General features: G+C 36.1%; 1 protein-coding gene across 2 annotated transcripts; it reads right to left on the minus strand.

Annotated features, from left to right (window-relative positions):
* Positions 1 to 5707: 5707 nt before the first annotated feature.
* On the minus strand, positions 5708 to 16307 carry LOC110801265 (uncharacterized WD repeat-containing protein C17D11.16). Of its 2 annotated transcripts, none has more exons than XM_022006608.2 (16): positions 16118 to 16307; positions 15886 to 16013; positions 14755 to 14927; positions 14514 to 14593; positions 14344 to 14439; positions 13869 to 13989; positions 11847 to 11905; positions 11677 to 11742; positions 10213 to 10283; positions 10019 to 10115; positions 8382 to 8456; positions 6831 to 6929; positions 6595 to 6738; positions 6417 to 6509; positions 6105 to 6182; positions 5708 to 6017 (listed from the first exon to the last, which is right to left on the minus strand). In XM_022006608.2, exons 2-16 carry the CDS (start codon positions 16002 to 16004, stop codon positions 5949 to 5951), a joined length of 1440 nt encoding a protein of 479 aa, XP_021862300.1. In that variant the 5' UTR covers positions 16005 to 16013; positions 16118 to 16307; the 3' UTR covers positions 5708 to 5948. The 2 variants fall into 2 exon arrangements, with proteins under 2 accessions (XP_021862300.1, XP_021862301.1); XM_022006609.2 differs by having other exon boundaries at positions 15886 to 16025; positions 16118 to 16303.
* Positions 16308 to 23992: the final 7685 nt, after the last annotated feature.

Here is a 23992-nt window from a genome sequence, read left to right on the forward strand (position 1 = left end):
CATATGGGCTGATCTCTGTGGGGCAGTGATTTTCCCATATTTGTTCAACACCAAAAGGAACTAGTCTCGCAAGGTGATGGGCTACATAATTACCATCCCTTTTAACATGTGACCAAGAAATAGAAGAAAAAGAACTACAAAGCGACAAAATATCACCTAGGACCGAATCAAGGTCGGTGAGATAGATGGCTCCCTTTGACAGGCGAGCTATGAGCAACTGACAATCAGATTCTAAAATGACCCTTGACAAGCCGTACCTACGACCAAGTTTGATCGCATTTGCCAAAGCCTTCGCTTCCGCTATCTCCACAGGCCATCCAGCGCGGACCCTTCTTGACGAAGCAAATAGGACATTTCCCTTCGAGTCACGGGCAACCACGCCCATCCCCACCCATCCTTCAACCGCGAGAGAGGCGTCGACATTGAGCTTAACTACACCACTCGGGGGAGGCAACCACCTGTTGGGGCTACGTGCCTATTTGTTACACGGCTGCTTATAAATGGAGGCCTCATACTTACCTTGCTCATCCGCTAGGCGTTGCACTCGAGTTGCAATAACACTATTGGGCGTGACCTTGCTTTCGAAAACAAATCGATTGCGCTCGGACCATATGACCCACGCCAGAATGGCTGCTCGTTGTTGTAGCTTTTTGTCAAACTTTTTCCAACCAAGCAAAAACTCATACCAGGTAGTAGTATCCTCCCACTTAGTTAGGCTCGTGCATCCACTCTCCACCCACAGTTCATGCACCCTTCCACAATCGAAAAGGGCATGGCCTATGCTTTCATCATTAGTACTACACAATGGGCAGCTAGCATCATCAATGAGGTGCCTCTGATTGAGAAGCATACGGACAGGCAGCGTACTCGTTCCAAGTCGCCACAGAAAGTGTCTGATTTTCGGTTGTACCTCCATGCTCCAAATGAAAGACCAGGCCTCGTGTAAGGCCTCAAAATCCAGGCCCTTACCCAACATATATGTTGTTTTTGTGGAGTAACAACCGTCCTTTGAATAAGCCCACGTGATTTCGTCGTTGAGTGGTCGCCAACTGAGAGGAATAGCTAAGATACATTTTCTATCTCTGTCATTAAAGTGCTCCTCCAGAATCTCATGTCTCCAGTCCATCGATTCTAAATCAATGAGGTCCCTAACATGGTGAAGCCCGTCCACTGGTTCGCTGGCTATGAACCTACCCAGATCATCGGCAACCCACGGGTCGTTCCAAATGTTGATGTTTTCTCCAGTACCCACTCTCCATATGACTCCTTCTTTCACAAGAGATTTCGAACTCCACACGCTCTTCCATGAGTAACTGCAAGCATACCCCAATGAGGACTCGAGGAAAGAGCAATGTGGGTAATATTTCGCTTTCATAACCTTACCTAGCAATGTGTTGTCACCGTGTACTAGCCGCCAAGCCTTCTTGCCAAGGAGAGCGTCATTGAATACGGCAAGATCTTTGAAACCCATGCCCCCTGCACACTTAGGCTCACATAAGGCCTTCCAGCTCCGCCAATGGATTTTCCGTTTTCCTGCTTCCGAGCCCCAAAATAACTTTGCCATTGCCGATTGAATGTCATTAGTGACTGCCACCGGGAGTTTGTAGACTCCCATTAAGTAGGTCGAGATTGCTTGAATAACCGACTTTAACAAAACCTCTTTCCCGGCCCTTGAGAGCAATTTCTCCTTCCAACCTCGGAGTTTCTTCCATATCCTGTCAAGAAGGGCCCCAAACACTGCTTTCTTGGATCTCCCTGCCACCATTGGTATGCCAAGATACTTCTCATGACGGTCAACTCGCCTCATTTTCAGGAACCCCACGAGCTCTTCCTTGCGTTCCAAGCTAACTCCCTTACTAAATGAGATTTCCGACTTTTCAAAGTTAATTTTCTGTCCGGATGCTGCTTCGTACTGGTTGAGTATATCAACAATAATTGAGCACTCCTGTCGGTTAGCTCTAGTAAAGATAAGGCTATCGTCTGCAAAGAGAAGGTGTGAGACTTCCGGCCCACGACGGCTAGCCTTAACACCGTGAATCTTCCCTTCCTGCACATTAGACTGCAACATTCGAGAGAAAGCATCTGCAACTAAAATAAACAGGAACGGAGAGAGAGGGTCCCCCTGCCGAAGACCCCGTGATGGAGAAACTGGACCACAAACTCCCCCATTAATAATAAAAGAGTATGACACTGTCGAAACACACTGCATTACCAAGTTCACCCACCTCCCGTCAAAGCCCATCGTGAGGAGCAGTTTCCGTAGGAAGCCCCACTCTACCCGATCATAGGCCTTGCTCATATCCAACTTCATAGCTATGTATCCTTTGCGACCTTTTGCCCTCTTTTTCATCGTATGGAACAGTTCAAGAGCAATGAGTGCATTATCAGTGATCAATCTTCCTGGAACAAAAGCACTCTGATTCTCGGACACAATATTAGGGAGTATAGATTTTAGCCGCATCACTAAGGCTTTCGATGCCAGCTTATACAAGACATTGCATAGGCTAATGGGCCTAAACTCAGAGATGCACTTAGGATATTTAACTTTTGGAACAAGTGAAATATTGGTTTTATTAACATGATCAAGGGAGCTACTGCCATGCAAAATACCACTCACGTAGTCAAAAACGTCGTCTCCGATGATGTGCCAAAACCGCTGATAAAAAATAGCATGCATACCATCCGGGCCAGGGGCTTTACACGGGTGCATTTGTTGGAGTGCATCATATATCTCCTCTTTTGTGAACGGTCTGACCAGCTCCGAATTATCCTCATCACTGATAACTTTTGGTACATGTTTTAATACTTCATTTAAGTCACGTGTGGATGGAAATGAAGAGGCAAATAATAGATTATAGTAATTAGTAACTATACTTTCCACTTTCTCATCGTCCTCCTGCCATACACCTTCATCATCTTTGAGACCCGCAATATTGTTTCGGCTCTTGCGTTGGGAAGCTTTGTGATGGAAATATGAGGTGTTCCTGTCTCTATCCTTCACTTCCGCCACTCGGGATCTCAAGTACCAGTATGCCTCGTGTTTAGCATGGAGCTCGTCAAGGGTCTTCTCTAGCGTTATGCATTCTACACATGATTCCGAAGATACTGGTTTTTGTTGAGCTTCGTGGAGAGATTTTTCCGCGACCGAGATCTTCTTGGATAGCTCACTGAACTTATCACTCGCCTAACTCGTGAGGCTGCTAGCCACCCCAGCCAGCTTGCCCTCCACCGACTCACCTCTCATTCTCTCCCATGCCTCCTTTACCGCCACCTCGCACGACTCATCTAGCAGCCAGCTAGTCTCAAATTTGAAACCTTTTTTCCTACTCCTGTTCTTCGACTTTCGTTGCTCCTTGGCCCTTACTAGTAGGGCTGAATGGTCAGACTTATAACGTAGAAAATGTTCCACACTCCTATCCGGGTATAAAGAGAGCCAAAGGGGAGACACCAAGACACGGTCCAGTCTCTCGCGCACCCTAGTTTCCGGAGTTAAACCCCTCTCCCATGTGTACCAACTCCCTTCAAATCTCATCTCCCTCAACCCACACTCGTCCACAGCATCCCTAAATTGGTTAATCTCTCGTCTCTCCAAACCAGCTCCCCCCTCCTTCTCCTCAAAGGCCAATATTTCATTATAATCCCCTCCAATAATGATGGGTATCTCTTCATCCTCGCACAGGTACCGCAAGAGAGACCAAGTTTTATGCTTATTTTCCCCTTCCGGCCACCCATAAATGCCTACAAACCTCCACTTCTTCGATCCCTCCACTACATCACCACAAATGTGGTTCCTCGAATACGAGATAAGGTTGAAAGACAACCTATCAGCTTTCCAAAACAGACCCAAACCCCCTGACTTGCCCCTGCTAGCCACACCAAAGCTGTTCGAGAAGCCTAGCCTGCTTCTCAACGCCTCCACATCACCCTTGCTTATCATTGTTTCGGATAAAAACAGAATGTCAACGGCATAACTTGTGCTCCATCTCCGGAGCTGACGAACTGTCCAGGGGTTGCCAATTCCCCGGCAGTTCCAGAATAAGAGATTCATTGGTCTCGGCGGGGTTGGGAACATCCAACCGCCGCCAAAACATCAAAGGACCGAGTTGGAAAGGAATCTTCTTTGCTGCGTTTCCCTTCGACTTCTTCACTTTGATCAGTTTCCATGTCAACTGTCTCCCTGGACCTCTTTTGATCGAGTGTAGTAGACCCTTCTGGCCCACTTCTTCTCTCCCCCCGAGCCACTCTTTTCCATCCCTTGTGTTTCTTTTGATCACCACCCGTACCAACTGCGAACTCCAGCACTGCCCCCTCACCTGTGACCTCCTGTTCTATCACACTCCCCTCTACACTCTTTCCTTGCATTACACTGGTACTAGCACTTTGCGCCCCGCTATGAGTCTTCTCCTGCCCACCAGGGATCTTTGCTACTGAGAGGGCCATCTCCTTCATGGCATTGCTGTCCACAGTATCTCCCTTAGGTGAAATTGGCTTCTCACGCACCGCAGATAGGGAGATGTTCTCAACCTGAAGTTTCTCTACTGCAGCTGATAGGTTTTTCACGGTTTCTGGGTTGATCATTGGTTTCTTCCTCGTAACAAAAAGAGCTCGAGCACACCCTTCCTTCTCCGTCATCGTGGCCTCTCCTTTGTTCACCTTCCAAGGTGAAGCTCTTAACTTGTCACTAAACTTACGTACCGCCTCAACGTCTCCTACATGATCCTCACAGTCCTTCTCACCATGACCTAGTTTCCCGCATATGTAGCAAAACACAGGAAGTTTCTCGAATTTTACCGGCAGATCCTCCACTACTCCACCTCTCATTTTCAGTCTCACCGAGCAGGGGAGGGGCTTTCGTACATCGATTAAAACTCGGATGCGTAACGACTTGTTTATTCCTATCACGTCTAATTTATCCATGCTAATGTACTCCCCCATCTTGTCTCCAATTGTTTTCGCATTGGATTCATTCAGCCTTCTTCTCAATGGCAAATCATAAACCCTAATCCAGAACGGTACTTGGTTCAGGGGTAATTCGGAAGGGCGCACATTACCTTTAACCTCCGCTAGGATTAGGACATGGTGGTCGAAGTGCCACGGCTGGGCCTCCATGACAAAAGCCTTATCCCTCCAATGGTGGAATTGGAAGAAAAACAAGCTCTTTTCTATGCAATTCACCTCTAGACCGTGCTTCGGATTCCATATTCTTTTCATCGTACCAATCAGGGCATTTGCATTAATATTCCTCTCCGTCCATATTCGACCCACAACTCCCAGGCTGAGTCTTGCCTCCTCCTCTTCGTCTCCGTCCTCCACCCACTCGACTTCCCTTTCCTCCTTTTCATGGGAGAAATCCTCTGATGTCGCCATTAAAATCGAAAAATCAACAATACCTTCGAACGCGGAAGAAGACGACTAGTATTGCACTAGAACGAAAACCTCCCAAGGAAACCCTAGAGGAACTTTTTTATTTTTTATAAATTATGATTCATTTACTCATAGGCATCGTAACACAAAATTTAGATCCATTTCATAATTGGGTTTCATTAATATTTAATTCGTATTTTATTAGGAAAATTTACGGAATGTATGTTTTTATCCTAGATCAATACACATCTAATCTCAGTACATATAATTTACCCGCAAAATCCTCTTGCAAATTAATTACTGCAAATATATTTAAATTAAAAAAATACAAAACAAAAACATATACAGTTGCAAAAAGGTCTCCATTGCTCAACATGACATCTCTGAGATTCAAAATACAAACTTGTGAAATAAATTAAGATTCCCATTTGAGGAACAACAAAACATCTCCTTAAATTTTGAAAAAAAAAAGGCCTTTATCCTATAAATACAGAAGGCAAACCGAATCGAGGAGAACCAAGAACATCAAAAGACCGCCAAAACTTTTATGAGATTTAATTGCTCATCTTTCCAATTTTATCGCACTACGACTTCTTAGCATTTATTTTGTTAAACTTCTTAGCAACTCCGGCTTCATTAGATGTATCCCACACCTGCAATTAGTGTTTTCTCTAGGTCAGTAAAAACAATCTTAAGAAGAAAAAAAACAAGGGATAAATATATTTTTGCCAAAAACTTACTTCTAATTGTCCCTTGGAACCTCCAATTGCAAGCCATAACGGATTTTCCTGTGAGAAGGAAACCGCAAAGACAGCTCCCTGTGGAATAAGAAGAGATGAGAAAAAGAATCTTAAAAATCTGACAAAAACATATGCAGATACAAGTAAAAATCATTATTTGACCACCAAAAATCAACTATACCAAGTGTTTTTAGCTTGTAACCTACGGTACCACAAGATTGCCAAAAATTCAATGAGAATATGATCGGAGTGAAATTCTTTTCCATATTTCTCTACAGGTAAAATAAAAATTTACAATTAACAGATACTTACAGCTTTAGGATTCCGGGAAGCAACACATGAAGGCTGATTATTTGACAAATCCCATAGTTTAACCATTTTATCAATTGAGCCACTAGCAAGGAGCTGAAGTAAGCAATAGCAGAATAAGTTAGGCAAAACTAAGAACTAGCGGAGCAATGCCCTCAAATCCAGTAGGAGAAGTGTATACATTAGGTACGGAGGCATTATATGAGATGGAGCTGGCAGCTTTGTCATGTGCGTGAATGGTGAAACTAGCCTTCAATTCTGAATCTGAACTGGAACTAGCAGCCCGAATGTCAAAACCCTGAATCATTCCATTCTCAAGGCTTACCTGAATTTTCCAATTTTGAAACAGTTAGTTAAATCTTTCACCCTTTCCACAGACGGCACAGGAAAACTTAATCAGGATCAGATAACACTAACAACAAAAGAGTGCCCGGTATGTGGATCCCATGCCAAGCTCTCAACATCTGCTGCAACAGACCACCTATACCCAGAGTGGGAAGGATTCCTCATATCTTTCTGCAACAAGCAATATTTCCCATGAGAAAGATGGAAAGGACAAAGGAAAAGCAAAACAAAGATCGTTACAACAAAATGCAAAGCATTCAGATGTCCAAAAAAAAATATTGCAGCGCATGCTCTCACTAGATTACAGTCCACAACATGTCCGTCTAAATAAAGGTTAACTAATCAATGAGAAGAAATCTAGAGCAGGCCTAATATCATGTAGACCTCATTAATATACATGTCCTGCCAACAAATTTTGAAACAAGGGAAATCATGCAACCAAATGGATATTTCATTAAACAGGGGAACTTGTCAGGATCTTGAGATATAGACCTTCAATTATGTAATTAGTGGCAAACTGCAAGTGCAAATAAAAGCGCCTATTTTGGCATATAACAAGAAAGGTCTAGCTTTTTTACACTGATTTGGGATCAGGTAAATAAAGCTTAAAAATGATGAGAGTTCCAACAGTCTAGCACTATAACAAAATCCATTATCTATATAACTCAAAAGAAAGTTGGAAACACAAAATATTACCCTGATGGTGAAAGCAGAATAAAATTCGTAAGGTAGTGTTTAAGGACATGGGCTTGATTCAATTGTTCGCTTTCAGTTCAGGATATTGATATTCCTACATTCAATTCGAAAATACCTATTTGGGGAAACCACGGTGACCTGTTCATATAGGAAAGACTATGCAAAAGACTTCATGAAAGGGATGTATTTCAACTAGTTCAGTGATTCTGTGATGCTTCGAATATGAAGTGAGTGAATGGGAAGAAAAAACAATATATATGCCATGGAAACTAAATTTGAGTTAAACCTTTCGTTTATAGGATTCCCATTTATAGCGGTTAAAGGTTATTGAGAAATCTCCAAACTTATTTTTATTTCAACCTTGTTAACCAAGGCTCTTTAGTCAAGTTGCTTTTGGTGAGGAAGGCATCTTCTTCCTTCATATTCTTTTTAACTAGTGCCTATAATAGTAGGATATCCTAAAACCAAAAATTTATTTATCCATTTCAGAATTGGTGTTACTTGGATTTTCGGAAAACAATAAGGAATATCTATAAATGGCAGCTTATTATATAGAAACATAAAGGATCATCACCATGGTCATCTTGAACATAACAAAATTATAAAAAAGAACAATCATTATGGCATAAAGGGAACATATTAGTGCAGACAGAACAGAGAATTCCTCTCATAATTTTGAATAGAAGTATAGCTCAATGCCAATGAAAACGCCATTACCAAGATTATTAATCAAATACTGATATTACCTATAGCTATGTTTTGTTTCATTACCATGACAATTGAATAATCGAAAGATCCACCATATTAATGCAGATAGAACAGAACCCTCTCAGAATTTCGAATAAAAGTATAGCTCAATGCCAATGCCATTGCCAACATTATTAATCAAACACTGGTATTATCTACAACCATGTTTTGTTTCATTACCATGACAATTGAATGATCGAAAGATCCACTTAAGAGAATTTCTGGTACATGATGACTAAACGCAACTGCTTGAACCTGCAAGCAAGGCAAAAACAAATAACTGTCAAAAAAAGCAACTATAAGACCATGTGCATTCTTGACCTTCTGTCAAGTGGAAAATATTTTCTCTCTCATCCTTCTCCTTCTTCCACCTCATATTCCACTAACTTGACATACCACTTACTTAAATCTCTCCTTTTGCTTCTACAATCTTGACTCAACGTCATTAATTTCTCTTACCTATTTTTTTACTTTTACATATACTCCACTTTAAATTCACCTTCAAACACAATTATTAATTTTAACAAACGAATAAATATGAAATTAAATTAACATTACATATAAATAAAAAATGTAACGTATAATCTTAAACATACATATATAGCACAATGAGGTAAACATGCATTTTCTTCAGTACACTATACACACGTGGATGGTTATCATGCAAAAAGAAAAACAAAACAAAAAAAATTAAAAAAAAAAATTAGTTGCTGGCAGGTTCACATGTGACCCCAACATTGTTGCATGCATACAAAATTACAAATGACGATACAATTGCATTTCCTCTTTGCATGCAAACACCCAAAAAATACTGCAAGTGGAGCAGGATGCGGTCCCACGCCAATTTTTACGCATTTGACATTGGGTCACATATGTGACCCGGGTCGAGGAAATTATTTTTTGACCCTTGTACACTGTCAACATTGTGGTCATTTTGTCCTGTCAATTATCACTTAACCCAAGCTACATGTCAAGGTTGTGTGTGCTGTAACAAGATATTGATATATAAGATGACAGGGATCTCGGTTTTATCTATTATGTACAAAATAATAAGGCATCCAGAGCAAGACTTTAAGCAGAATGACTTTGTTGAATGATCAGCTGGTTCCAGCTTTCCTCAATCATTATAAGAACTTCAAAATTCCAAACTACGGGATCACAGCTTTGATAAGCCATAATTTAGGCTGGGTCATAGCCGAGCTCCATCATGCAACCTTCGGAAGTTTGACTCTCTAAAGGAACTTCATCATGTAACCTTTTATTTTACAACTGTTTGACTCTCACTTTTCATCAAACATGATGATTGCCAACTATGACTTTCTACTTCATTCAAGTATTGCAATCAACTTTCCATTTAAGCCCTCTTGGAAGAGAGGAATTGGAAGGGAAAAAAAGATAAATATCATTTCCTATGATTGGTTCCGAATATTACATGGGATCTGATAGGAAAGCAAGGAAGTGAAAGGAAAGCTCCTTCATAAAAAATTCACTTTCCTTTCCTCCCGAAATTGGATGAACTTGGGAGGAAAGTGAAAATTAAAAGTTGTTAATAAAAAAATCCTTTCCTATTCCTTCACTTCCTTCTGACAACCCACGCATTGGACTAAAAATTTTACTTCCCTTCCTTTCTTTTACCTTCCCCTCCTTTCCTTTACAAATTTTATACCAATTAAAGCGTTAGGGAATCATCTCATCTATATCTTCTGTGACTTTTTGTTTTCTTTGCACTTCATGTTATATTGTCTATCAGGATAATCATTCTAACCCGTTCTGAGATAGGCTGAATCAGCAAGCCAAAAACAATAGTTAATTCTTGCCTTGTCTGTGTGGTGCTCCATGGTAATGCTACACTTTCCAGTAGCCACATCCCATATCTTAACTTGTTTGTCTGCACTAGCACTAGCAAGTATATTCCTGGTATGCACAGAATATAGCAGTAAGGCACATTTATCTTTAAGCATTCTGCTGTAGAAGGTGAAAAAAGATTAAGAAACGAAAGTAAAGCTCAGACCTGATTTTATAGTTCCACGCAAGGCCAAGAACTGAGTCGGTGTGGCTGTCCTCTTTGTACTTGATAGATTTCTAAGAGAAAAATACGGGTTAGCAGAAGCAACAAAAATCAGCCCGGCATCAGGAACAGTTGATTGAGATTACAGAACTTAAAAGTAGGTCTGAGTTTATAACCTAATCAGGGAAGAGTCTCAAGGCTGGAATTGTCATAGACAACAGGAAACAGACCTAAAATAGTTTCTGGAACTAGACCACTAGATCTACTTGCAGCCCAGTGATGAAATAGGCATATAAAGATTCATATCACAGACGACAGAACATATACGAAATTTTATTTCAAAATTTCTCTGATATCCAAACAGGGGCAAAGATATAACTCTGCTCATGTCAAATAATTCATGTTCACAATGTGTTTATGATCTAGTCTCTAGTTGTCATCGGAAAAAAAAAAATATTGATTTAGTCTCTAATCCCATATGTTCCTAGCTCAAATACTTAAGAAACCCACTGCAAATTGACTTTCAGAAACATATTATTTCAAGGCAGATTTCGAATTATACAAACACATTACTTCTGATACATATACCAAAACATCATCAAAAGACCATTGCTAGCAAACATAAGTCATAATGTTTCTGTGGTGTTACGAAGAAGCTCAGGAAACATCAAAAGGTTAACATCTTGGTATTTACGTTGCTTCAAATTAGCACATTCTATCACGAAACACCAACTAATGACCATTTATTTAAATAAAAATGACGAAATCTTTTCCTTTTACCACTCCAAACTACTCCCTCCGTCCCTAAAAGATCGCCCCATTTGACTTTTCACAGTCTCCAAGACACGATTTAAAACGTAAATATCTCTAATTCTACACGGGTAAAAATTATAGAAAGTTGATATTCCAAAAATATATATTTAACGGAATCTAACAAGACCCCACATGATAATATTATTTCTTATGGGCTAATGAGAATTCGTGGTTAAAGTTTTCAAAGTTTGACCTAAAAAATTGCAATGGGGCAATTTTTTAGGGACGGAGGGAGTATTACTTAAGCATTAATAATGCTGAAGTCAGTGTGCGATTAAATAGTAAGATCACCCAAATTAACAAACAGTGATATGAATGTTCTTTTATATAGGTTAGCAATCCTCCATACAAATAATCCTGAAAAGAAAATTGAACAAATCTTTTAGGTTCAAGTGAATTATTTGGAAAAAGACATAGATTTGTCAAATATAATACAGTACAGCGCAAAATCATGAACTGAGTTTTGCAGAATCAAAAACAGAAACCAATTTTGTTGATCACACATGATAAACATTATGATCATCCTGACAGCCCTCCCATTACTAATTGTCTAATTGCATGATAACAGCTATTTGGCAATACAAACAAAAAGACATCATGAAACTGAAAGCGGATTGCAAAAGCGGGAGAACTGAAGACGTTCAGTAGTCTTACCTTCTTTCTTTTTGTCTTCTTCTCAACAATACCGCCTAATACTAGTGATGGTTCTACTTCCTCAATCTGTCACAATATTCAGAATGAGAACTCAAATTTTGCCCCTTAACTTTATCACTTACATTTTCATATAATTAATATTTGATCTAAAAATACAGTATACTACTTACAATGTCAAGATCCCATATTTCAATTGAAGGTTCCATTGAGCCTACAGCAATAAAATTTCCTGAAAGGTAAAGGTAAGATTTAAAACAAAACAATTTTAGAATCGTTCTTTGGGAAGAATTCAATAATCATCAAAAACTTAAAACCAAGGGAACAGCAGCAGCAACCAAGTCATCCAACCATGATATTGAAATGCAATCAATACATTCACAAATTTTGTGTACAAAACAGCCAAGTGAAAAGTCTGGAGAAGCTTAGACACGGGAAGCCTTAGTCTTACCCTTAAAAGTGAAAAGTCAAATACTATACGAGATTATTTTGAGAGACCTACAGGAAAATAACTTTTTTAGAAAACCCAAAAAAAAAAATTAAAATTTTGGGGATAAGTAGGTTAGGCGAAATTAAATATAAAATCGATATTTTTGTAGGATCAAATAATTAAATACATCTATAATAAACTATGTACTTGTCATTTTTGGATGTTACAATACAAACTGCATACCTCCTTTTCTTCAAGCCAAACTGTTAAAAGTACATTTTTAAAAAAAATCATCCTCTATTCTAGCTGAACATCTCCATCACATCAATCCTTTTTCTCCACTCCTTTAGGGGTTCATGCGTCCATCATTTGAATAACATCCAATCAAATCCAAGCCATTTGGGTAGGACTTTTTTTCATCAATTTGGATTTAGGGTGTTCGGCTCCAATAAAACCAAATATTTCGGATTTTTTTTCGGCCTTGTTTTTAGGTTACATACATTTTAAAGGGACTTCGGCCAAAAAATAAATAAGTAATGTAGGCAATTAGCCAAATTAAAAACTTACTTATTGACACATACTCCCTCCTTCCTTAAAAAACTGCCCATATTCCTTTTTGGGATGTCACTATTTGTTTGCCCCATACCTTATTTCGTAACTTTTCCCACTTGCTCTTCTCTATATCTCTCTCCTCAAGGGCCTACTTTACCAACTCATGTGCACATTTTACACTCAAATATTAATAAAGTGAAGTTTTCTCTATGGGAGATCTTTTAGAGAACGAGGAAGTACATAGTTATATCCATTTTCAACACTAAATTTGAACTTCGTGGGACAATGCTTGGACTTGTAAAGATAAGTTTTAGATAAATATTTTAACCATTCAGGAAATAAAGATTAAATTCAAACTACCACGTCCGAATTCAGATCTGGTTGAATTAGATTTATACTCAAAATCCAAAAACTGAATTGGAATTTTCTTTCACATTAAATTGAACTTGGGCCAAATACAAATCTACAACCACTATGACCTATGCTCCCCCGCCCTAACACTTTTTCTTGTTTATTTTCTCTCTATCCATTTCCGATTTGTTACCTTACATTTAACAGTAACTTTTTAACGTAAGTGATCAACCCTAGGCCCCTAGCATCAAAACTATTGTCCAACATAGAGCTTGGACATGCAAATTATTACCCATAAAGTAGGCCTGCATTTTCTTTGTCACAAATCACAATGCTAGAAAGCAGATCTATGTATATCTTCAATAGATATTGGTTTCAAAATGCATAAAGCAGGATTACAATTTTTAATCGTAAAGATTCTTTGGTAGCTATCAAGAGCTCGAGAAATCACATAATATGATAATAACACATAAAGAAAGGGTTTCAAAACAGTCTAGCTACCATGAATAGGTAATTATCAACAAGATGGACTTCCATTCTTATTGAAATCAGACAAAAATCTGATGTTATTCTTCATTGCAGGTTACAGTTGAAAGAGAGGACCAAACATTAGCACAAGAAGCAATAGCAAAGGTCATCAGGTTTCTTTTATTTCGCTACAGAGATCATTATATCATATTGATCGCCAAATAAGGGATCACATTTTGACAGTCAGAATCATACTATCTTAAAATCCTAGATATGAATGCCACACCAAGTTCACATCTATCTACAACAACCAACAAACAGTAACCAAAAACGAAAATTCCAGACAAGTTATTTAGTCCCAGAACCGTGTATCTCAAATGTTTTAGTATCAAACCTCTTTCTCCACCCTTTAGTGGAAAGTCAAGCCATGCAGTGCATAAAGGGAATGCTGAGATGATGATATCATGGTGAACATACAAGTTTGGGCCATCTTCTGTTTCCTCTAAGATATAAACCTGAATGTCAAAAGGCTTATCAATCAGTAAAATACTAACCAATACCTGCACGCACCGATAAGCTCTCCCTGAACGGAAAGGGGAAATGACGGCAATGATAAAAGGACAAGATTGCATATGCCCATAAAAGAGGGAGACAAATCTGGGATATAAAATTAAGTTTCAATGTTCAACTAGTAAAGCAGAACTTCATGGGTGCACTCGGCTCAGTGACACATTTACACATGATATTCATAATCGTACCTGCCCAATACCTAACTGAGCCACCTTGACTCAGCAGCAACTGTAACAAATTCTTAAAAACACATGCACATCGAAAATAAAATAGGGAACTCCTTATGTTCATTCATATACCTCAAGTTGACTGATTTCTTCTTCATTACGTGCACAAACAATAACTGAATCCTCTGCTCTTATGAACATATCCTCTTCCTCTTCTGAATCATTATCCTGACAAGTAACAAATTCAGCAACAAATGGTAGACCAATGAACCCAGAGAGAAAATATGAAGTAGCTTGCTTACATCTTTATCCTTCAGGTACGGGTCCAATTCGCTATGGGAATAATAAGCATCACCAAGCCCTTTACTAAATACATCAACGCCTATATTTCATTAAACGAAGCATGACCACGTAATAAAATAAAGAATTAGAGATCAAGAAGCTCATCATAATGACTACAAGGATGTTAAAATAACATTTGAAGTCACTCGAACAGAAAGAAAACTCAACAACATTGTACTGGAAATATTATGCATGATTTACCATCATTGCCATCTTCATCATAATTGTCCATGTCAAGTTCCTTGAAGGCATCTACTATATCACCTGTATCCTTAAGTGCCTCTGCCACGGCAGATGCATGTTCACCTTCATTAACCTCCTTGATGCTCTCCACATCCATGTCCTCATCTTCTTCTTCATCATGCTCACCATCTCTGTCATATGAATAAAAAGCATTACAATCTCTGATAAAGAATACACCACGTGAAGAATCAACAAAAATGAAAATCCAACAGATTATCCCATAATGTTACCTCTCCCCCCCCCCCCCCAAGTTTCCAACTTTAAAAACAGTATCATCTCTAGATGCTTGTAGGGACCAGGAAAAACAGAATCTCAAAAACATGTTGGTGTAGCAGACTAAATGTGCACCTAGAGCTATGGTTAGGATGTACGCCAACCGAGCCCATCTTCCATACTTCTAATCGACAGATTAAACCACAGTTAAATTAAAATACCTAGTAATATTGCGCCACAAATTCCAAACCACCTCTAACCTTAGTGCATGCTTGGTATGAACTTAGGAAAGGAAATGGAAGCAAATGAGAAGGGAAAAAAAGGTAATGCCAACTATTACCATAATTAGTTGATTGGTATAAATAACGAAAGGAATCCCTTGTATCAAAATCAAATTGGCAATTGAGAAGGGTAAAGAGTTTTTACCATAGGGTTGGGAAGTGGCAATGGGTACCCTTAGAAAATGGAGTGTATTACACCACATATCATACCAAACAATAACGGAAATGGTTAATATATACCATTGCTAACACTTGAAAATACAATGCTAAACATGCTCTTAGAAGTTAGAACTATGTGAAGTGTAAATATGAACTAGAAAATCACATACCACATGACAGTACAACTCGATATAGTGTCTGGATTCAGGAATTATCAAAGACAACTAGTTCAATACCTTTAAGCACCTAAAACAACAATTAAACCCCTTTGGCTTCTTTTTTCATATTAAAACAGCCAAATAGATATCACATTTATACCTTCCAAAAGCCAAGGCCAGTGTTACCCGTAATAGTGGCTAAGGGTATTTCATCCGTCAACAACAACGACTTTATAAACAAGAAATCGAGCAAAAAAAAATGAAATTAAGTTTATTACACTGCGTCTAGGGCGCCACTTTGGAGCAGTTCTTCAATTTCTTCTTTAGAAGGAAGTTCAGCTACTTCTGGTACTGATTTTGCAATTCCCTTGGGCACCCATGATATTGCCGCAATCATTTTCACCACCTGAATTAATATCTTAATCGAATCATATTCAAAAGGATTATACGAATTTCAAGTGTAATTTCTCATGAAAAACACCAAAATACAAAGTACTTGTAGATAATTACCGAGAATAGCAGCAGCAAAGAAGGAGAGGTGGTGGGCAGAAGCGGTGGCGACTATAGATACAACTACCAACTACAAGACGCTGTTTTGTTGTTAGGGTTTTAGGAGGTGGAGAATGCGGGAGGAGGAAGGAGATGCAGAGGCGGCAGAGCACAGGTTTGGAGTTTGAGGGGAGAGAAAATAATTATGACGTCGACACCAATTTACTTTTATTTTTTTAACAAAAAGAAAAATAATACTCCCTCGTTTATTTTTTTTATTTTTTTTGTTGTACCATCCAATTTAACTTTTGGCTAAGTCGGATTCGGGGTCAGTTTTGAATGGATAGATTTCAGTCTCCTCCCAATTGTTGTTGTAGGGGATCGAACTCGAGGTCCTCTTTACCAAGTTCATCCTCAATCACCACTGAACCAACAGACAATTGATACTCCCTCGTTTAATATGAGTTAAGCCCTATTCTTTTTGGCTTAATTTCAGTTTCATGACTTATTTGGCAATTCAGTTCAGTTCAGTTCAATTCAGTTCAGGAGCATTCAGTTCAGTTCAGTTCAGTTCAGGAGCATTCAGTTCAGTTCAATTCAGTTTAGTTCAGTTCAGTTCAGGAGCATTAAGTTCAGTTCAGTTTAATTCAATTTAATTTAATTTAATAATAATAATAATAAATAACAATAATAATAATAATAATAATATTATTATTATTATTAACATTACTTATATTATTATTTATATTATTGTATTACTTATTATTTATATTTATATTATTATATCATTATATTACTTATTATTTATATTTATATTCATATTATTATATTACTTATTATTATTATTTATAAATAATTATTTATTAATAATTAATATAATTTATTATTATTTTTATTAATTAATTACGGGTTATTAATTATTTAGTTATTACTCCCTCCATTTCTTTTTGATGTATCCATTTGGAATCTGGTGTGGTTTTTAAGAAATTTGGAATATTGGTTTGTATGGGTATACGTGTAATGATTGGGTGTAAGAGAAATGATTGGGTGTAAGAGATTATAATAAATAAAGGAGTGAGAAAATAATAAAGAAATAAGGTAAGAGAGATGAGTGATAATGATGGGTGATAAAGGAGGTGAGAGAGTGGGTATATGGGGAAGGGAAAAGAATTAAATATTATGGGTGGGGAAAATTAGGTGGGAATATGGGTAGAATCTTTAGGTATTTTGGTAATTAGATAGAAATGTAAGGGTATTTTAGGATAAAATGTATGTCCAAAAATAGAATAGATTCTAAATGGATACAACAATATGAAATGCTTAAAATGGAAACGGATACAACAAAAAGAAACGGAGGGAGTAGTTATTAACTATGAATTATTATTATTATTATTAAAACTTATCATTTATTGTAATTATTTAGTAATCAAATACAGATTATTATTATTATTATTATTTATTATATAGTTATTTAGTTATTAATTAATAACTATTCTTTATTTATTAGTTAACATTTATTATTATTATTTATTAATTATTATTTTATTAATTATAATTTATTATTTATTATTTATTATTATTATTTATTTATTATTTATTATTTATTATTTATTATTTATTATTTATTATTTATTATTTATTATTTATTATTTATTATTTATTATTTATTATTTATTATTTATTATTTATTATTTATTATTTATTATTTATTATTTATTATTTATTATTTATTATTTATTTCGGTAATATATTCTGTTAAGTTAAGTTCAGTTCAGTTTAGTTTAGTTCAGTTTAGTTCAGTTCAGTTCAGTTCAGTTCAGGAGCATTCAGTTTAGTTCAGTTCAGTTCAGTTCAGGAGCATTCAGTTCAGTTCAGTTCAGTTCAGTTCAGTTCGGTTCAGTTCAATTCAGTTCAGTTTAGTTCAGTTCAGTTCAGTTCAGCTCTAAAGAACAGGGCCTTAGAGTTTGACCGATGCGCGCGAGTGGGGATTATGAATTCACAAGTCTCATGACATACCAAACAATAGAAACACATATTTTCTATGTTTTTTTTAAATGACACGATTATCTAGGCATGATGTCAATGCACGATTTTAAACATTATTATCTTCAATTATGGAAAAGAAAAATTATAAAAAGTTGATATTTAAAAAATATTTATTGAGACGAATCTATTAAGACCTCACACGACTATGTTTTTTCTTACGTATAGATTACAAAAGGAAGTCAAATGAGCTTGTGTGAATAGGATGGCAAAGAGGCTCATATCAAATATATGCCTCCAAACACATATCCGAGGGCACGGCGGTAAATACACCATTATTTTGAAAAAATTTGAGTATCATATTTGAGAAATGAACGCCATTTTTGAACTTCTAAGTACCATTTTTGAGTTTCTGAATACCATTTTTGAACTTGTGAGAACCATTTTTGAACTTATTTTGGTCTGATATGTTTTTGTCTAGTTCCTCGTGTGAATAGTGTACAAAACTCAACTATGTCATATAAATAAGAACGGAGGAAATATTAAATTACGACCGATTTTATAAAGTGTAACTCGTACTTCGTATTAAAATAGGAGGGAGTACGCAAAAACCTCTCAAAATTATGTACCCATTTAATTAAGTTCTTAATCAACGCAAGTTGGTGGTGAACTCAAGTCGAAATTGCAAGGTTGAACTCCACCAGTTGCAAAATATTATTTGGGAGTGCTCAAGCGTAGACCTGTGTGTTGGTTCAGTACCCTTCGTATATTTTAGATTAAAATTATCTTTAAAAAAGTAGATAATGAATTTTATTTTGTTTTTCATTTAGGTTCCGTTTGGTAGGACGTAAAACGTTTTCATGGAAAACGATTTCAATCATTTTACGTTGTTTGGTTGAGTAAGGAATGGAAAACAATTTTCCATGTCTCCCTCAAAGGTGGAAAACCCTTTTCCATTTGAAAGGGAGGGAAACCACTTTCCCTTCTTTCCTCCTTACCTCCCTCTCCTTTCTTCCTCTCGATCTTCACCATCTTCTCCCATTTTCCTTTAAGTTACCAAACAAAGGAAAACTTGTTTGGAATTGTGTTTTCCCTTGAATAATGTTTTCCATAAAAAATCATTTTACAATTAAAACGTTTTACGCCCTACTAAACGGAGCCTTAACACGTTTGTAAGAGCACAATAAATATTTCACATTGGAAATCAAAAGTCAAATGACTCAAGTGAATAGAGATATCGGATCTAAAATTCAAATCCAGTCAAAGTCCCAACTGGCAGTTATGGCAATTATATTAAGGGGTAAACCTCCTCTTTGTAAATTCAAACAAACTTCTACTTGACAATTATGCTTTGTTCTGTTCGACTTATTTTGACTTATTTCAGAAAAAATAAGTTCAGATAAATTCAGTCCAGATAAGTTCAGAAAAAATAAGTTTTTTTTCGGACATTTTCACACACAGATTGACAGATAAGTTTATTTCAGACAAAATAACTTTTTTCAGATAAAATAGGTTTAGATAAGTTCAGTAAACTTAAGATAAGTTTAAATAATATAAGTTCAGATAAAATAAGTCGAACAGAACGGAGCCTTATATTAATATTAAGGGGTAAAACTCCTCTTTGTAAATGAATGGATATTTTATTTAACTACGGAGTACTACATAATTTTTAAAGTCAGAATTTCTCTTCCAATATTAGTAGCCCTAATCGCCATCGATATTTGATTTCTAAATCAATTTTGTATGAGGTCCTCTATCGTTTATATTTTTTCACCTCTCACCGTCGTTTTTTTCTCATATTCACCGATTTCAGTCATCGCTGGTGGTAACCATGATATGCAACATTCAACCTCGCCTTTTCCTTTGATGGTTTCTATTTTATCATGGGGGCTTGGATATTTTAGATTTGGTTTGTTTCAATTGTAAAGTTGTGTATAATTTCTTTTTTGTTTTATTTTTAAAAAAATTTATTGGTTGTTAAGATGTATTAGGAATATTTTGCATCTCGATCAAGATGTATTACAATTTCTCTTGGCATGTACGGGTTTGATGAGAAGAGATGGGTGTTTTTTTCTCTCTTATAATGTAGTTTTTCTTTCCCCTTGTGAAAGATTATAGAAAATTTTCTCCTGTTGGGCTCGGGGAGAGGTGTTTTTCCGTGGCGAGATATCTCAGATTTTCATGGTGCTCTCTTTTCTTATTTTAATTATATGGTTCTCCAAAGTTAAGAATTCATTTGGTCGGATGATTTAGATTAGTTATTTTTGTGTAAATACTACCTAGGTTATCTTTTGTAATACTTATTCTAATTATCGTATTTGTTAATGGTGAGCAAATATAATCTCATCCCCCTTCTCTCTCTACCTACTTTCTCACTCATCATTTTCCATTTTCCTATCTAGTATATTTTTTTTTACCCCACACCCTCTTACTAGTGATAAAAAATAATCCCCCATCACTTCCCTCTCTCACACTTTGGTGGTGTTTGGTTGTTAGAGGATTGGCAAAAAATTAGAGAATTTGGCCAATTTAGGGGTTTGACCAATTTAATCCTCTAATATAGGTGTTTGGAAGTAAGAGGATTAAAATAGAGGATTGGGATGAATCCTCTAATTTCAAAAAAATTGCTCCAATGAGCTTTTTCAATTAGAGTATTGTATAAGGTAAGATAAAAAGACAATTTAGTCCTCAAGTTGCAAAAATTACACCCATATCAATCATGCCCATACATTTATCATTGGATTCACCGATTCGCAATAGCTTAATCAAATAATTACAATGAAGGTAACAACCCTTGCAACAACATAGAAGATGAAGCTAAACAATGATAGAACAATACAAAATGTCAAAAATATTTGAGATCGACTCGAACTTTTAAACATCTTGATCGTCCAATGAACCTTCTATTATTACCGCTTAATAAGTCCTTATATTTGTTAAACTTATCTTATTTGAGTTTAACAACCTTGTTAGATGAATCATGAATGATTTGTAATGCTCAACTTATTTGACTTATTATAGCCAAAAGATTAATGTGAAAATAAATTCAAATAAGTTCAGATATATTAGATACAGTGCTTTTAGTGTGACTTTAGAGAAATTAAATAAGTGATTTTAGAAGAAAAAAAATCATGTACAAAATTATAACACGGTGCTTACCTTTTCTTTATTCACTTTAATACTTAAATTTATTACTTTGGTTACCTTTTATTTTTATATTATTTAACTAGACATTTATTTCTTAAATAGATGATGTATAATGTAATAATGAAAAAAAATGAGTTTCTTAGAAGAGTGTAATGTAAACTTTTTTTTCTCTTAGTTATTCCTATTTTACAAATTAGACATTTAATGATTTATTTTCTTAAAAGTTGTTAGTGGGATTAACAAATTTTCAATTTATATAAATGTTGTTTAATTATTTTCATGTTAGTACATTTTTATTCCGATAAAAATCTAACCATACATATCCATATATTTAGCAATTACTAATTCTCTATAATTAAATAAGTTGATGTCCTTATTGGTAATTTTACACAATCAAACAACTATTATATATCAGCTATTTACCAAACACTTTTACATAACCAGCTAATACAATCAGCTAGTCAAACAAGCTAATACCAAGAGTTAGTCAAAACTGCTAATGCAATCCGCTACATCTAACAGCTAACCGCTATTTGCCAAACAGGGCCTTTAATTTTTTTGACGGGTTCTCTCTAGCTTTAATCATACTTTACCACATTCCCCATCCAATATAAACTTACCTTATTAATATCAATTAAATAATTATGTCTAATAATAACTATACTCTTGTTAATTAACGACACATAATTAAAGATTAATTACACGTAATAACTAGTTATTCGGTAAAATATCAATTAATTTATTACAAATAACAAGATAATTAATTAACACCAAAAAAATTCGATTTTTTTAATTAACACTAACGATATTTCAATTTTATTAATCAAGCATATGGTTACATTAAACAATTATACAAGACTAAAAATAAATATTCTTTTATCGATTATGCTCATTTTAAATTTTCCAGATGGAAAAAACTAATGAAATGAGTAAAAACTTTTGAATATACCTAACTCTTGGTACACATATTCTCATCCTAGAAACAAGACGAAGATGCTCCTAACACAACTATACTCATCTTATATACGATCGTCTAACATTCCCTTTCTTAATTGTCAAGCTATATATACTGATTAAGGGCAATACTGCAATACCAATAGATCGAGCAAACTTTCACAATGTTTATTTACAAGCCACATATCCTTTTATAAACCCCATTTTCAACCAATCTCTCGTGCTAATGATAAACAAACCTATTTAAAAATTTATGTCGGGACCGACACATATATCATTAAACTTACATGAAAATAAATAAATGATTTTGATTTCTTTATTTATGAGATGCAAATATGTTTGCTTTTTAACAACCTCTCTTAAATAGCTTGGAGGCTAGCAATAGTAAGGTTTGTATTCAAACCTCAAAACTCATGAAAAACTTGTTATTGTTATTTCTCGGGTTAAAAGGGAGTCCATCCCATGAAGAAATCAAGCCCAAATCAAGCTAAGCACTTCAGTCCAGCATCATGAAAATGAAATTCTTCCCATGTCAATTTCTGATATTTTCCATAAATTTATGTACTAGGTAGTTTTGTTTTTATCTTAGGAAGGTTCCAAGTAATTGCAGCCAATAATGAGCTATAGGGTGAGGGCGCAAATGAGGGTGTGTACTCCACCATTATATATTGTATCTATTGACCTTTTAGCCGTTTTATCATTAAATGAAACAACCAAAGTTGGATTGATATACAAACAACTACTCAGATATGGTTGCTCATTATACAAAAAAACATATCATGATATCATAGTCCGGTTAGATCATTGAAAATGGTCTAAGCTTAAAGACAACTTACATTTGAAGGGGAGTATTGAGACCCCATATAAAAATATAAACTTGTTGAATTATGCCACTTCGGAGTAGCAAAGGATACGGAGTAATAACCAACTTATAACGTTGAATAACTACTTCTCCCATTGCTAATTAATTTTGAAAAGAAACTTTCTCTTAGGTACAAAACGGATAACACAACTCCTTGTTACTCTCTCTGTTCCTTAATACTTGCACCGTTTTGACTTTTTGCATTATTCACATAATACACTTTGACCCTATTTTATTTCTGGTATATAAAAATAAATGTTAGTATATAATATATTGTTGGCTTCATCTTAATATATATTTTTAAAATATTAATATTACTATAAGTTTTTATAATATGTAGTTAAAGATATTGGTGGTCAAAGTTGTGCATTGACAAGCGTGTTCAGTCAAAATGATGCGAGTATTAAGGGACGGCGGGAGTAGCTTGTTGTGCACGGGCCAGACACGGACACAATACGGGTACCGCGATACGCCATTGGGCTGCCGTGTCCCGTGTCCGACACATATTGGACACCGACACGCCTTGGACACGCGAAAATATGTGTCCGACACACGAAATCACGTATTCGGGATTTTTCAAAAAATTAGGACACGAGACACATGGCCGGATACACGATTGACACGTCTTGAACACATATTTCATTATTAATTACGGAGTAATATTTCATATTACTATTAAGGCGTCATGAGCAATCAACAACCTTCATAAACATAAGACCAGATTCACAAGCCACCATGACATTAATTAAGGTCTCCTTAGCGGGTTTCTCCATCCATCATGTGAATCTGATCTTATGTTTATGAAGCCTTAATGTTCATTCACAACAATCTCCGTCTACTTTCTAGGAGGAGTGTGGGATGCAGGAGGAGATGATTATTGTGTCATTATCGTATCATTTTGTGTAGAATAGTTCTATTTTCTTATTTGAATGTCGTTAATAAATTTAATT

Source organism: Spinacia oleracea, chromosome 2 (assembly GCF_020520425.1).
Source record: "Spinacia oleracea cultivar Varoflay chromosome 2, BTI_SOV_V1, whole genome shotgun sequence".
NCBI classification, from domain to species: domain Eukaryota; kingdom Viridiplantae; phylum Streptophyta; class Magnoliopsida; order Caryophyllales; family Amaranthaceae; genus Spinacia; species Spinacia oleracea.

Excerpts from the sequence above, each read along its gene's own strand:
- LOC110801265 (XM_022006608.2), bottom strand. The coding sequence starts at position 16,004 with ATGATTGCGGCAATATCATGGGTGCCCAAGGGAATTGCAAAATCAGTA. Across the intron at positions 10,284-11,676 it reads AGAAGACAAAAAGAAAGAAG|AAATCTATCAAGTACAAAGA; the intron begins GTAAGACTACTG and ends TTTTTCTCTTAG. Across the intron at positions 6,510-6,594 it reads ATAATGCCTCCGTACCTAAT|CTCCTTGCTAGTGGCTCAAT; the intron begins GTATACACTTCT and ends TGCTTACTTCAG.